The sequence below is a fragment of the Notamacropus eugenii genome, chromosome 1 (genome assembly GCF_028372415.1).
Source record: "Notamacropus eugenii isolate mMacEug1 chromosome 1, mMacEug1.pri_v2, whole genome shotgun sequence".
Classification (NCBI taxonomy): domain Eukaryota; kingdom Metazoa; phylum Chordata; class Mammalia; order Diprotodontia; family Macropodidae; genus Notamacropus; species Notamacropus eugenii.
In genome coordinates this window covers 126416664-126431726 of record NC_092872.1, presented here as the reverse complement: position 1 = coordinate 126431726, position 15063 = coordinate 126416664, and the positions used below count along the sequence as shown (strand labels likewise).

The following is a 15063-nucleotide window of genomic DNA, read 5'->3' as shown; positions in this document are numbered from 1 at the left end:
GAGGCGTCGTCCAATCACAGAGCCTCTATCTCCTCTGGTCCCTCCCTCCCTAGTGATTGTTCCTATTGGCGGGTATCAGCAGAGCGCTGTCCGGGTTGGCCAGCTGGGGGCCCAATGATCTGGTGAGAACGTGGCAGCCGCCTAAGAGACCGCGTCCGCTCCGGTGAGGGCCGCCGAGCTTTGGCTCCGCCCCCCGGCGGGATTCTCCATCTGGCGCCGTCCGAGGGGGGGAAATCGCGTGTCTGTGGGCCGCCAAGCCCGGGAGCGAAAACCCTGGAGCCCCCACTTCCGTGGATTGTGGTGGCCGCCCGGGGTGGGCAGAGGGCCTGCCCCGCCCACTTCCTGCCTCGGCGTTCCCTAGGCCGCGGCCGCGCCCGCAGGTTTGATGCTGCGTCTGACGGAGCGAAACATGAAGCTGCTGGTCTTGGCCGCTTTCGTTCTGGGCTCGGCGCTCTTCCTGCTGCTGCCGGGATTCTCTGCCGCCGACGAGAAGAAGAAGGGGCCCAAAGTCACCGCCAAGGTCTGAGCGCACGCGGAGGCCGCGCGCCCTCCTCGGCCTCTGGAGTCCCTCTTTCCTCGTGGCTCGAGACCGGCCGGCCGGCGGGAGGCCCCGATTCCGAGCCGGGACGGGGTGGGGGTGGGGGGGCGGAGGCGGGGCGCGCCTTGGCTGGGGGTGGGGGGGCCGGGAAGCGCGGCCCCGAGCCCTGGCCTTCGGAGGCCCCCGGGGCGTCTGCGCTCCCTGTAGCCGGGGACGAGCGGAGCCGTCCAGGCCCGTGCGTGGCCCCAGCCCTGGCTAAAGTGGGACCAGCTTCTGATGTTGACCTTGCCAGTTCTCGGGGCTCGGGGAATGGGGGCGGCTTCACCCCTTCTCTGCCTCGCCTTTTCTAACTTCCCCGAGTTGGCAGATCAGATCAGAGACACTTTAAGTTCTAAAGTGTCCCACGGCCCAGCCCGGTTCGACAGCGCTTTTGAGCTGTTCTGGGGCTTGTGGTCACCGGCGTGTCCCAAACTTTGTGGGTGCTAGGACCCATTTTACACCCTCAAAAGTTATTGAAGGACCCCCCGCCCCGAGCTTTTTTAAATTGTGGGTTATATCTGTCAGCACTTACAGTGTTCGAAATTAAAACTGGGAAATGTTTAAGATATTTAAAATGACAATAAACCCCTCATACGTTAACAAGTACATTTTAACCTGCGTATTCATTCAGTTCATTGTAATATGTTGTTTCGATTGAAACACATGCAGAAAGTCTGGCTTCACGCAGAGGAGGAGTAAAATTTTAATAGGGAGCCTTAGTATTGTTTAGAACATAGTGTTAAGTTTGAAGACCCTGGAAGGGTCTCCGAAAGCTGCTCTTGTTCAGGTGTACTTTGAGAACCACTGCTGTAGCTAGCGAGGCAGATGAGAGGCCAAGACATTCCTCTCATTCACTTCTGTTATTAACCAGTTAATTATTATTAACACCTTCCCTTCCCTACCAAGAATCTTGCCTCAAAGCTCAAGGAAAGAATAAGAGGGGGCAGAGGCTAAAAGGGGCTTATGATAATTTGTCTACTTCAGGTGTATTTTGATCTACGAATCGGTGATGAAGATGTAGGCCGAGTTGTCATCGGTCTCTTTGGGAAAACAACTCCAAAGACAGTGGAAAATTTTATGGCTTTGGCCACGGGAGAGGTAAGTGGCAGGGATTTGATCCCAGGTTTTCCAGTCTGCAAGGAAGCTAGTGCCTACTCTTTGAAAAAAATAAAAGGCATTCTAACGTATTTGCCTCTCATCGGCACAAGAGGGTATGACGTAAAATGAGAGACTATAACTTCCTCAGCAATGCCCAGAGAGAAAATTGGTTTTCTGAGCAGTGCCAGTGGAGAAGAGTCTTATCTTGGGCCCTTTGTAGATTTGCCTGGATTGAGCCTGTTTGCTCCTTAGCACAGCACCTAGTAACATAGGATTGTGACTACCTGTAAGGGGCTTTGCTACATCTGCTAGGCTTGTGATTTACTGTCTCTTCTTTACATCCTTTTTTTTTCCAGAAAGGATTTGGCTTCAAGGGCAGCAAATTTCATCGTGTGATCAAAGACTTTATGATTCAAGGTGGAGACTTCACCCGGGGTGATGGCACAGGAGGTAAATCTAACCTGAACATTTGGTTTGGATTTTATGAGAAAAGAGTTGGTTGCTGCTGTTCAGTGTGGGATATTTTGTAAAAGGTTCTATATATCTTTCTCTGGGTCCCCACAGATACACACTTGTCTCCGCTGGGGTCAGCAGTGCTTTTTTTATCCTACAGGAATCCAGCAGGGATGGGGAAAATAGCATAAGAGTACCTCTGAGGCTCTGCAGAAATGCTGATCTAGGCCTTAGAGCAGCTTGCTAATTAGCTGCCTCCAGCATAGCAGAGGAGTTCAATGTCTAGGTGTTTCTTTGAGAATTCTAGGCAAACCTAATAAATCATAAATCAGTCTTGTTTAAAGTGTGTTGGGAGGGGGGGGCTTTAGTGGGGAGAAGCATCAGAATTCCTGAGGAGCTAACTGAGAAGAGAATGTGACAGAAAGTAGGGAGAAGACATTCACACGGAGCACCCCAGCACTTACCCACTAGAATTCTACCACATCTCGTTGTGCCTGGGGCACATGATCCCATAGCCTGATCTTGGAAACTTAACTGTTCCTCTCAGCCTTTTTTAATCCTTAATACATTTGAAAAAATTCTATATGTCCCCCCAAAAATATTTTACATACAGTGTAAAATCTGTCTCTTCCCTCTCAACCACCTCTCGCCCCAGAAAAAATAGTCATATTTATTGAGCATCTCCTAGGGACAGTGCAATGTGCTAAACCTTCTTGGGCTTCTTTAAAACAGTCTTTATCTCAAGGAGCTTACAATCTAATTGGGAAACTGGACATACAAATGAAAAATTAGAGATTTTAGTAGTTGTAGAAAATAGTAGAAGAGCTATCGTAAGGCAGTATAAGATTGACAAATGAATTATTTTTATTCAAAATAGACGTGGGGAAATCACTTGAAGACTGTGACACTTAAAGAAGAAATAGGCCTTGAGTCTAGTTGGGTGAGAATGATGAGGGAGGAGGGTTCCTAAGTGGTGTAAGCAGAAATACAGAAGCAGTGAAAACAGAGTGTTTGGGAGGTGAGACCAATTTGGCTAGATGGAAGGATTTATGTAGTGGGGGCTAAGCATCAGCAGGCATTTATTAAGAGCCTACTATGTGCCAGGTGCTGTATTTGCCATTGGAGATACAAAGACAAAAATGAAATTGTAAGCAGTTTTCATTGTATGTGGGTTGACAACATGTACAGACACGCCGCATCTGGGCAAGAGATGGTGAACAGCAAGGAGGAAATATGATTGGATCGTCGTGCATGTGGAGGGCAGTAATGTGTATGATTAGAATGATAGGAAGGGGCCAGTTGGAGAAGAGTCTGTATTTGATTCTAAAAGTAGAGAACCTCTCGAGTTTGAGTAAGATCCGTACTTTGGAAAATCACTTTCATACAATTTCAGTGTAAAAGATGGAACTGGAACAGACTTGGCAAGAGGCTGTTGTAGCAATTGAGGCCAAAGGTGATGAGGGCTTGGACTTGAGTAGCGACTGTAAGTGGATCTGTGAGATGATAGAGCTACAAAAGACAAAATTTAGCAACTGGTTGATATATGGTGTGGGTGAAAAGTTGACATGGAGGTTATATTTTAGGTATTAGAAGAATGTGGGGCCTTTTAGAGTTCGCAGAGAGAGTCTGATTGCAGAGCCGATTGCATTGAATTTTATTCAATAAACAGTAGGAGAATAGTGTTTTAACCATATGATAATCATAATCCAAGTTGTGTCTTAGAATGATCAGTGGTATGCGGACAAAACTGGAAGCAGTAAAAGACTGGATTTTGGGAACCAGTTAAGGAAGCAGCTGTACTATTCTAGGTATAAAAGTGATGACTGGGTTTGAACTTGTGTAGTAGCTTTGGGAAAGAAAAAGAAAAGAATCCGTTTCAAAAATATTGCAGAAGAGCAGCTGACAGTATTTGTGAACGTCCAGATTAAACGTGACTTCTGGCACTTACAGCTGTTTGACCGTACTTAAATCATCTCATCTCTCACTGTGCTTCCTTATCTGTGAGATAAAGATGTACACCCTCCTCACAGCGTCGTTGTGAAGCTTGAGTGACAGCATGGAAGGGTCTGGGTTGTTATTGTTACTGTATCTCAGCACCTAATTGTTGCCACCGCATAATTGTTGCAACCCCTTTGTTTTCCAGTCCAAAAATTGGTTTAGAGCCTTTCATGGCATAATCCTCATGACATAGTATAGTTCTTTCATTATGCCACTTAAGAGGTAAACAGAGCAGTGGCATATGGATACACATTTATTTCTCATGAATTGCGAGCCTAGAAATTCTCTATGCAAGCGCATTGCCGGTATTCAATTTTAACATATATTCATGAGTATTCTGTGCATCTTGATCTTTCACCAGAAATAGATTAGTAAGAAATGATTTTTAAATAATATTGGCACAATTTTTTTTAAAATTGTGACATAATGGTCACAACTCAATTTTTTTGCCAAAAAAAAGCCAAAAAATCTGTGACGATCATGCAGTGCCGTGTGGTATTATATAAAGTCCAGAGAGAAGATGGAAACAAAGATAAGTTTGAGGTTTTGAGTCTGGGTAAATGGTAATAACTAGTAATAGACATTGGGAAGTTGCAAGTGGACACAGTTTGTAGAGCTTTGGAGCATGTCAAGCGTAGAACCTCCAGATGTTCACTAGGCAGTTTGACGTGTAGACTGGGCGCTTGAGAGGCCACAGATGAAGGTATTGGCTGGGGAAGAAGACAGCAAAAGCCTTCCACTAACACAAGCATTTATTAAGCACCACAGTGCTTCCTACCTGGCAATGTGCTAATCTGTGAGATGAAGATGGACAGTTTCTGTCTTCATGAAGCTCATAATATAATGTGGGAATATGCCAAATCAAGCACACAAACATGGCAAGTGTATGAGAAGTATAGACCATGTACTGTAGGGAAGGGAAACCTAGAAGGGAACATTTGGAACTGGGGCTCAGGGGCAGGATAGAATTTCAACAGGTGAGTGGGACCTGGGGTGGCATGAGGGAGGAATTAACATTCTTAATTACAGAGAATAGGCAAAGGATATGAACAGGCAATTTTCAAAGGAAGACATTAAAGATATCTATAATCATATGAAAAAAATGCTCTAAATCACTTTTGATTAGAGAGATGTGATCAAAACAACTCTGAGGTACCACATCACATCTATCAGATTGACAAACATGATAGAACAGGAAAATGCTAAATGTTGGAGAGGATGTGGGAGAGTTGGAATGCTAATTCATTGTTGGTGGAGCTGTGAGCTCATCCAACCATTCTGGAGAGCGGTTTGGAACTATGCCCAAAGGGCTACAAAAATGTGCATACCCTTTGACCCAGCAACATTGCTTCTAGCTAGGACTGTATCCCCAAGAGATCATAAAAATGGAAAAGGGTCCTTCATGTACAAAAATGGTTATAGCAGTACTCTTTGTGGTGGCCAAAAACTGGAAATCAAAGGAATGGCTGAATAAATTATGGTATATGAATGTGATGGAGTACTATTGTGCTATAAGAATGATGAACAAGAAGACTTCAGGGAGGCCTGGAAGGACTTATATGATATAATGGTGAGTGAAATGAGCAGAACCAGGAGAACTTTGTGCACAGCAACGACCACAGCGTGCAAGAGTTTTTCTGGTAGACTTGGAACTTTGTAACAATGAAAGAACTTAAAAAAAAATCCAGATGGTCTTCTAAGGCAAAATGCCTTCCACACTCAAGAGGAAGAGCTATGGAATTCATTCACAGAATGTAACAGATCATTTGTGTGTGTGTGTGTGTGTGTGTGTGTGTGTGTCTGTCGTGTTTTGATTTGTTACATGATTTCTTCCATTTATTTTAGTTCATCTACATAGCATGACTATAGTGAAAATGTATTCAGTAGGAAAGTATATGTAGATCCTATATAGAATTGTATTGTGTCTAGGGGAGGGAGAGGGTTGGTGGGGGCTAGGTGTGAGGGGGTAAAAATCTAAGTTTTATGGTAGTGATTGTAGAACATTAAAAAAAATAAATAAAATATAAAAAAAATTAGAATAGCACGGACAAAAGTAGAGACAGCGAGTTTGATTGGAGCAAAGAAAATATGGATCAAAAGTTGGTGTAGCACCTTGGGTAGAAGATCAAGGAGTTGGGATTTATACTGGGGAAGGTGAGGAGCTTTTTGAGCTGAAGAGGGATCAGAGGTGTGCAGAAAAACGGGATAGCTTTGTGTGAAGGGTGGATTAGAGAAGGAGAGACTGTCCATTTCTTTTGTTCACATAAGTAGTAAGGATGGCTTAGGGGATGGATTCCATAAAAAATTACAGAGAAAACACAGACCCTCACAACTTGTTTGCACCACTCAAATCTAATCATAAGACCAACGTTTTCAGCATAAGGTATTGAATGAACTGACAAAAGGAAATGAGAAGGAGATAGAAGATGGATCAGTTTATTTTGTGGCATATTGAATTTGTGGTGTCTGTGAAGCTAAGAAGAAAGGCCAGATCTGAAGATAGATAATGATGCCAAGAATGGATGATAGTTGAAGCTGTGGGGATAAATAATATATTCATAAAAGAGAAGGTGAGAAAGACCAAGGGCTGGTGTTTGGTCTTCCAAGCCTAGAAGATTATAAAGGTGGGAGAGGGGATTAGATTAATAATTTTTAAAGTAAGAGTGGTATAAGGGACTACAGAGGACATCTTAGACCAGCCGCCTCATTTTTCATGTAAAGAAACTTGAGGCCCTGATCAGTTAGGTGACTTAACTTACACAAGCAGTGAACAGCAATTATGAAAAATTTTTTTAAATTTTTTTAAATTTTGAGTTCTAGATTCTACCCCTTCCTTCCTCTCCTCTCTCCCTTCTCCGGGAGGTAAACAATCAGATATAGGTTATACGTGTGCAATTACATAAAACATTTCCATATTAGTTATTTTGTACTGGAAGACTTGAATTTTTAAAAATGAAAGTGAAAAATAGCCTGCTTCAGTCTGTATTCATCAGTGTCAGTTTTGCCTCTAGAGACGGAGAGTACACTTCATGGTTACTCCTTTGGGATTGTTTGGGATCGTTGTGTGGCTGAGAATAGCCAAGTCATTCACAGTTCCTCATTGAACAGTATTGCTGTTACTGTGTACGTTTTCCTCACTTATATATATATATATATATATATATATATATATATATATATATATATATATATATATATATATATATATATATATATATATATATATATATATATATATATATATATATATATATATATATATATATATATATATATAAGTATACCTCACTTACAATTCTGGGTTTTGAGCCCATGTTCTCTAGTTCCAAATCCTCTTCACAATCAGGGATTGTGGAGTGTTTGGACATATGATTAAAAAAAATAGAAGCATTAGATATAGACTGCTTTCTTTCAGGAAGTTATGGATTTTTAAAATTTTTTATACTTTTTTTTTATGCCAGCCATTTTCCAATATTCTCCCTTCCCTCCACCAGTATCTTCCCTAGTAACAAAGAAAAGTCAAACAAAAGCGACCAATAAAGTAACTCTTAGTGTAGGTGACAGTGTCTATAATGTCTCTGTACCACCACCACTCAAAGAGATGTTTCGTTATCTGCCTACTAGAATCAATACTGGGTAATACTGTTTCATATGAGTTCCGTTTCCATATGCAGCTTTCTTTAATCTGTATCAGTTACATCAGTTCATACAAAGCTTCCCATTTTTCTTTGAATTTCTCGTCGTTTTGCAGAGCAGTGATTTTTCATTACATTTTGTGCTACCACGTGTTACACCGGGAACCTCAAAGCCTTCTATGTAAGCAGACAAGAAGTAAAGGGTAAAGGACAATGCAAGAGCTGAAACCCACTGGGGAAAATGGAGCAGTTAGTTTGCTGTGTATACTAGTCAGTGTTCTCTCCAAACTGGTCAGAAGTTTCGGGCTTAGGAAGAAAGTGAAGCCTGTTTGTACAACCAGACTCCATTTGTCAGGGATCATCATTCAGTCCTCCAGGAGGTTCAGTGCCAGGGTCATGGTCTAGCTAAGGAAACACCCCTCTTCTCATTTCTCTCCCCTTCCCCAAACAGGAGATGTTTTGTTTGTTTCCCCTCTTCCTCACCTAGCGGCTGAACAGGCAGAAGCTTAGCAACCTGGTCTGCTTCACTTTCCACCATCTGCTCTGTGCACTGCTGTTGCTGTGTTTGCAGGCGTTCATCTTTTAAGGATTTCCTTGCTCCTGACTTCATTGCACAGCTTTTGTCCCATATCTGTCCCCTTCTTCCTTTCATTCTCTCTCACATTTCGTTATCAGCCATATTTCCATAAGCGTTTTGTCATTTACGTTTTTCAGTAACTGGAACTGGATTTTACTCATTGGTGATACTTGACGGTAGTTTCAGGGAAAGTGACTATTTGTGTGCTGATTCTTTCTTACCAAGCAAGCTTTAGGTGTCCTACAGATACAGAGATGTCTCTACCCCTCGTACCAAGCTTGATACTTGATCTTCTACTCTAACACAGACTGTGCTTTAATTTGTAGGAAAGAGCATCTATGGCGATCGCTTCCCTGATGAGAACTTTAAGCTGAAGCACTATGGGCCAGGCTGGGTGAGCATGGCCAATGCTGGCAAGGACACCAATGGCTCCCAGTTCTTCATCACCACTGTCAAAACGCCATGGCTAGATGGCAAACATGTGGTGTTTGGCAAAGTTCTAGAAGGAATGGTAAGTGTCAAGGGCTGGGCCCATGGGGCTCCATCTCCTCATTCATTATCTCTGTGGACAGAAGCCCTGCCCGGCTGGACGCTCTGCTTCTTTTACTTGAGAGACTGTGAGTGGGAGAAGGTACCTGGCAGAGTAAGACTGCCAAGATGGGACCAGGGGAATGTTACACTGTCCTCCTCCATTGCTGGAGACATGTAGCCTTAGAGCCCCTGAATTACTACATGAGCTGTCACTCTTGATAGTGACTCAGGATCACTTCTGTTAGCCTGTGCCTTGAACCCTTCTCCTTAACTCCATGCACTGCAACCTTTGCCAGGGTCTAAGCCAACCTAGGATATGGTGAGAGAAATGCAGATTCTTCCTCTTCTTACTGAAGTGTCTGCTACCTCCTCCTTTGTCTAGAAATATGGGATAATAAAGTGGTACGTAATAGGAACGTGCTGCACAAGTCACCAAAGCTTGGTAGCAGGATAATGGGAAGTTTTGGCTGAAAGCTGTGATAGCCTTCTTACTTGACCTGTTGGGTCAGTCTTGTCTGGAGATGAGTTCTCTGGACTAGATCATACTATATTAGATGACACCAATCCTGACCTTCTCTTCCCCTCCTTTTTTTTTTCCCTTATCAGGATGTGGTACGAAAGGTGGAAAACACCAAGACAGATGGGCGGGACAAGCCCCTGAAGGATGTGACAATAGCTGACTGTGGCACAATTGAAGTGGAGAAGCCTTTCGCCATTGCCAAGGAATAGGGTCCCCTGGGGACCCGCTATATAGGCTGTGCAGGACGCTCTCCCCTCTTGGGGGACTGAAGCCTGGTCTGGTCCCTATTCCAGCCCTGGGCAACTAGTACAGCCTGTGGTGCTGACATCTGACTGAGCTGACCCCGAATCCATCCTCACATTCCACAGCCCCTCAGGCCCGGTTTTGTAAAGAAACACATGCCAATAAAGGAGAAAACATTTTTTTTATAGAAAGCGAGTGGGCTGGGTTCATCCCTTGCCCTTAATAAGCATCAAAGCTTAGCCCAGCCTAGACCCCTTCCTCCACTACCCCCACCACCACCCCCAAGAAAAGTCCTGAGGAAAGAGCAGGGCTTGTTTCCTGTAGAACTAGATACCTTCCTTTGCCCTCTCTCCCCTTCTCTTCTGGCCTCTCTTGGATGCCTTTGGAAGCAGAACAGAGAGCAATTCCTGCCCTGGGCTAAACTAGACCTGAACCAGCAGCCCTTAGTCCTTCCTCTTTCCCTTTCACTGTCTAGCAGCTGTGACTTCCAAAGAGTGGAGTGTCTGCCTCACAGTATCCAACCTCATTCTCACCTCCATCCTGTCACTCTGTGTAATGCCCTTGCTTTTTTCTCACTGTGGTTCCTTTCCTCCAATATAAACAGCCCATTCTTTGTTTTCTTTGGGCTTATCCCTAAAAGAGACTCTCCTTTTATTCTGTGTTCTTCCTATCTCAAGGGGGACAAGTGTTCCGAGTTCCTCAGCATTCACCCATCAATTGGGGTCACACTTGGACAATAGAAGGCATAATGGGTCTGCCAAGCTTCATGTTAGTACAAGTTGTATTCTATCAGAAGAGTTCAGCTTTGAGCCTGCAGTCCCCTTGGCCAAGGGTCAGGGTGCTGCAGGGAAGAGTGGTCTGGTTTACAGCATGGCTGGTGAGGACATTCAGGCCCTTCAGGGCCCCGGCTGTAGTAAGGGTGGTATAAAATAGGGGTCCTTCAGCTGGGCCACGGTGGGACATCCGCTGTAGCTATAGAAGCCTTGCAACACACCGTTCACCACCATGTTGGGGATTGGTTCTAAAAGGGGAATAAATCCAGGTTGAGTAGGAGGGACCAAAGATGGCGGCCACAGTTTCTATGGTATAAATGTGCTTATGCTGTTATCTTCACGCCATGCTCCTTGAGGAAAACAATTTTGTTTGCCCCAATTGGAAAGGTGAGAAAAGACCTACAGGCCGACTTCTCCAGATGTAACTGACAGGTATCATCACTGGAGGAAGGAAGTCAGACTTGGCTCTCTCCTCACCCCTAAGCTAGCCCTCTCCCCTTTCTGGGTGGAAGTGAAGGACAGCTCCCAAACAGGAGGCTACCGCAACATCATCCAGGCCAGATGTGGGGAGCTACAGAGGAATACCAAGGCATTCTTCATCTGGCCTTAATGATGACACTCTGCCATTCCCTTGCTGGCTCTCAAGCTGTAACAGCTGACAGCCCAAGGGTAGGAGTCAGGCATGTATGTTAATGCCAGGAGTCTTGGGGAGTGGGACCATGCCACCTGCCTGATGTATTTATATAAGATGACCCTGGTTCTAGGGACTGAATTCAGCACCAACACAGATAGTATAAGCTTCAGAATTCCCACATCTTCATGGCTCTTGACGTTTTACGTACCTAGAGAAGGGTTTTGAACGTATGGATCCCTGTGGAAGTTCAGGACTGGTCTGTGGGGTAGCTGAGCACTAGAGAGAGAAGAGGTTGGTCAGAGCTAAGTGCTTCACAAAAGCCCGTTTGTGCCAGGAATTTAGAACCCCTTAAACGGAGAACTGGCCACCTAGAACATGCATGCAGTTGGAATAGGGCCTAGGAATCAGACACCAAACGATGCTGGGGACTTTGCATTCTTATACGCTCTCCAGAGGATTTCTGGGAGAGCATAAAGAATTGCATAATGCCCAGTGTGGTATGGGAGGAAATTATTGACTGTAGAGTCCCCAGCTCTCTCACCTTTGTACCTGAGCAAATCCTCTTTGGGTCTTGACCCAAACCCTAAATCTGATGCTAAAACAAGCAAGGTAAAGGCAATGCCCACACTGATTGAAGCGTGTGACCACAAGAGGGCAGCAGGCACCTCATTGAGACCTGAGCCCCTTGCCAAGGAAGGAACAAGGCCCAGGAGGACTCGGCGGACCTCTCCCGCTTGCCTACCGTTCCTGGACATGAACTCACCCAGTGAGATGAAAGAGAAGAGGCCTGTGAATGATGGCTGCCAGCAGCTCTGAGTAGTACCTGGACCAGGGAAAGCCCCGGCAGCTCTCGGGGGGGGGGGGGGGGGGGGGGGGGGGGGGGGGGGGGGGCGGCGACAACCAGGACAGCGTACAGCCTCTAGGGACTCTTGTTTCTAATTAAAACCAACTTATTTACTAGCTAAGCTGCTGGCTAGCTCAAGAGTGAATGGGAGGTTTTAAGGTACCAGGGGTAACAACAAGTTATGTGATGGAAGGAATTTGGTCAGTGTGAAGAGGGGAGAGGGCAGCCAAAGCCATGCACGGAATTAGGCTGGTCCCCAAAGGCTAGCTTTGACCTGCCTTCCCAGGCCCACATCTCCACTGGTGTCATTAAGGCACTAACTGAAGACATCCCAGAAGACCCTTCTCAACTCCCACCCTCATGATTCTAGTATCCACTCACTCCATGCTGCTGGCCTTAGGGTCTGAAGGGAAATGTCGAAGTTTCAGGAATTCCAGCACCTCCTTGGGGACTTCCTGATTGAGATACAGGACACCCTGGGGAACAGTTAACAAACACTTACTAAATACTGTGTGCTGGGTACTGTGATATGCATTGGCGCTAAGAAGGCAAGAATGAAACAAATCCCTGCTCTCAAGGACCTTACATTCTAATGAAAAAGACGTAAGTATATACATAATACGTTTTTTAAAAAAGAAACGTAAAGTAGTTATGTGGGGGCACCTATGACCAAATGATGGTGTCAGAAAAGACTTCATGTAGAAGGAGGGACTTAAAAGTGAATCATGAAGGAAACCCGGGCATTCAAGAGAGAGAAGAAAGGAATGGATTCCGGGCATGGCTCAAACCGGAGGGATAGACAAATACACACAGACACACGTGCAATACCGTGTTATTGACAGACTATACATCTTGGCGGCTATGCGCACGGCAGACATACAGCCCTGTGGAGATCCGGGGTTAGTCTCTAGGAAAAAGATCAAGCGGGGAGCCCCACCCTCCTCACCTGGATATAGGCCTCTAATCCCCGGCGCCGATTCTCTAGAACCTTGGGCCTCCAGTTAGGCACTCGTTTAGGGGGAAAGTCAGGCACTTTGCAAAACTTCTTTATCTGTCCAAAGACGTCATAAGAAACCTGTTTAGAGGTCCCCATTCTGCAAAGAACTGGGATCTTAAATAGAACATCTCCCTGGTTCCAACTACTGTTCTCTCACTTTACCCCCCCCCCCCCCCCAATACTTTTCCTCTTCTGGGTAAGTCCCAAGAGAAGGGAGTGATAAATTCAAACTTACAGAATAACCTAAAAAACCCAATCTCTCCATAGACTCCAGTGTACCTTAACTTGCCACTTACACAGGTAAGTATGGATCTCATTGTTCTCCCCTTCCCCTTTCCACCCTGGGAGGCAGCACTGATTTGAAGGAAAGATGGGTCTCTGATGTATAACTTGGGGTGCCAGCCCCGCGGAGGGCTAGCTTTTGCCCCAGGCAGAGCAGTAACAGATCTCCCATGTCATTCAGCTTTCTCCATGTCCCAGGAAACTGGCACCACCTACTTCTCACCTGCTTGTGCAGGGCATGGAATTCGCTATAGCGCCGGTGAACGGTGTGCCTTCTCCCGTTGCACAGGACCTCCACCCTAAACACCTAAAGGGAGGGGGAAGCCATAGGGAGTGAGAACAAGCGGGCCACCCAAGCCTAGACAAACTGGGCAAAAGCAAGCCCGCGAGGGATGGCCAGGTAGAGCCAGGGGGCAGCCGCGATCCCAGCCCTCTCCCAGAGCCCGCTGCCGCAGCTGGGCATCGCCCGCACAAAGGCGCTTTCACAACTGCCCCTGCTCGGGGGCATCTCCGGGGACACACCCCTGCCCTCCGAGGCGAACCTCATCGATTACAAGGTTCCCAGACCCTCCCCCCATTTCCAGCCGGGTGGGAGGTAGCCAAGCGCTGCCCACCCCGCGGGGGGCGGGGGGCAGGGACACCTCTGCCTTCGGACCCCTTAGGCCCCTCCTCTCCGTTGCCCTGCAGGAGAAAGTCGGGGGGGGGGCTGAAGTCCCCAGACTCTCGAGGCGCGGGGAGAGACACTCGGGGCGAAGCTAGACCGCGAGCTTGCCCCCCGCTCTGCCCCCGCTCCTGCCCCCCCCCCCCCGCTCTGCCCCCCGCCGGCGTCCCCTCCCGTCCCAGGACAGCGGGCGCTCTGAGACCCTCGGGGACCCATCCAGGGGCGCCCGCTCACCATGTGCCCTTTCTCCAGGCTCCTCTCGGGCTGCGCCGGCTCCGGCCCCACGGAAGGGACGTGCACTTGGAGCATCCCCGACCCGAACACGCCTCCGGCCCGACCCGAGGACTGCTCCAGCCCAGGCTCCGGCTCCGTCCGGGGCTAGACCCAGGGGTGGCCCCGCCCCACCCTCCAGGCTCCGCCCCCACCTGGGCCCCGCCCCCGGGCCGGAGCCGGGGTGGGGGTGGGGGTGGGGGTTCGGGTTCCCCTCCACCCAGAGAAACCTGCTCCAGGGTTCCAGCTTCTGAGCAGCTTTGCTGGGCCGGGAGGACGAGCGTGCCTGCCGTCTCCAGTGGGGCGCCCAGACTAGGGGGAGCAACGAGGTCCGAGCTGCCGGGACGTGCCTCAGGGTGCTGAAATTCAGAGGAGGCTGACCGAGGGGCACCCCCCGGTACCGCAAGAGATAATGCCGTAGGGCACCGCGAAGGGACAGAGGGATCGGGAGTCTGCGTTCAGATCCTCCCCAAGTGACTCATTGTGCCCCCTCCCCGGCCGAACCTCACAGCTCCTGGGCCACAAAAAGTATTAGTGAAGGTACCGTGTGTCAGGTGGTTCCAGTCACTGCTTGTGCCGTGCTTTGTGGGGATCGGGGCCCCCGGGCCCTCCGCTGCCCCGCCCCAATGTGTCTTAAAAGTAGGCTTGACGGTAGTTTTTAGTGATGCTCCTTCCACGCAGGTAAAATACCAGTTGTGGTTCTATCGCCATTCCTGGAGAAGCCTTTGCTTTCCTCTTCTTCCCCTTGCTCTTAAAAAAAACTCTCTTATCTAGACAGATATGTAGATATAGATGTATACATATAGATAGATATGTAGATATAGATGATAGATACAGATAGATATAAAGATATAGATATCCATTGTTTTTCCATAACCTTTCCTTTCCCTCAGTATAATTCTCTCCACCCCAGGAAGGCATCCTTTAGAATAAAGTTTAAAGAAAGGAAGAAAAGGAAAAATGTCCACAA

The 15063-nt window shown here is 47.1% G+C and overlaps 2 protein-coding genes across 2 annotated transcripts; one reads left to right on the top strand and one right to left on the bottom strand.

Moving 5' to 3' along the window:
* PPIB (peptidylprolyl isomerase B) lies at positions 1-9823 on the top strand. The gene is made up of 5 exons (XM_072613667.1): positions 1-520; positions 1562-1675; positions 2032-2125; positions 8665-8849; positions 9476-9823. The coding sequence occupies exons 1-5, from the start codon at positions 386-388 to the stop codon at positions 9596-9598; spliced, it is 651 nt and encodes a 216-aa protein (XP_072469768.1). The 5' UTR covers positions 1-385; the 3' UTR covers positions 9599-9823.
* Positions 9824-9831: 8 nt separating this feature from the next.
* On the bottom strand, positions 9832-14588 carry SNX22 (sorting nexin 22). Its single transcript, XM_072613676.1, has 6 exons — positions 14058-14588; positions 13386-13469; positions 12830-12934; positions 12265-12359; positions 11248-11315; positions 9832-10653 (listed from the first exon to the last, which is right to left on the bottom strand). Exons 1-6 carry the CDS (start codon positions 14130-14132, stop codon positions 10529-10531), a joined length of 552 nt encoding a protein of 183 aa, XP_072469777.1. The 5' UTR covers positions 14133-14588; the 3' UTR covers positions 9832-10528.
* Between the last annotated feature and the right edge of the window lie 475 nt (positions 14589-15063).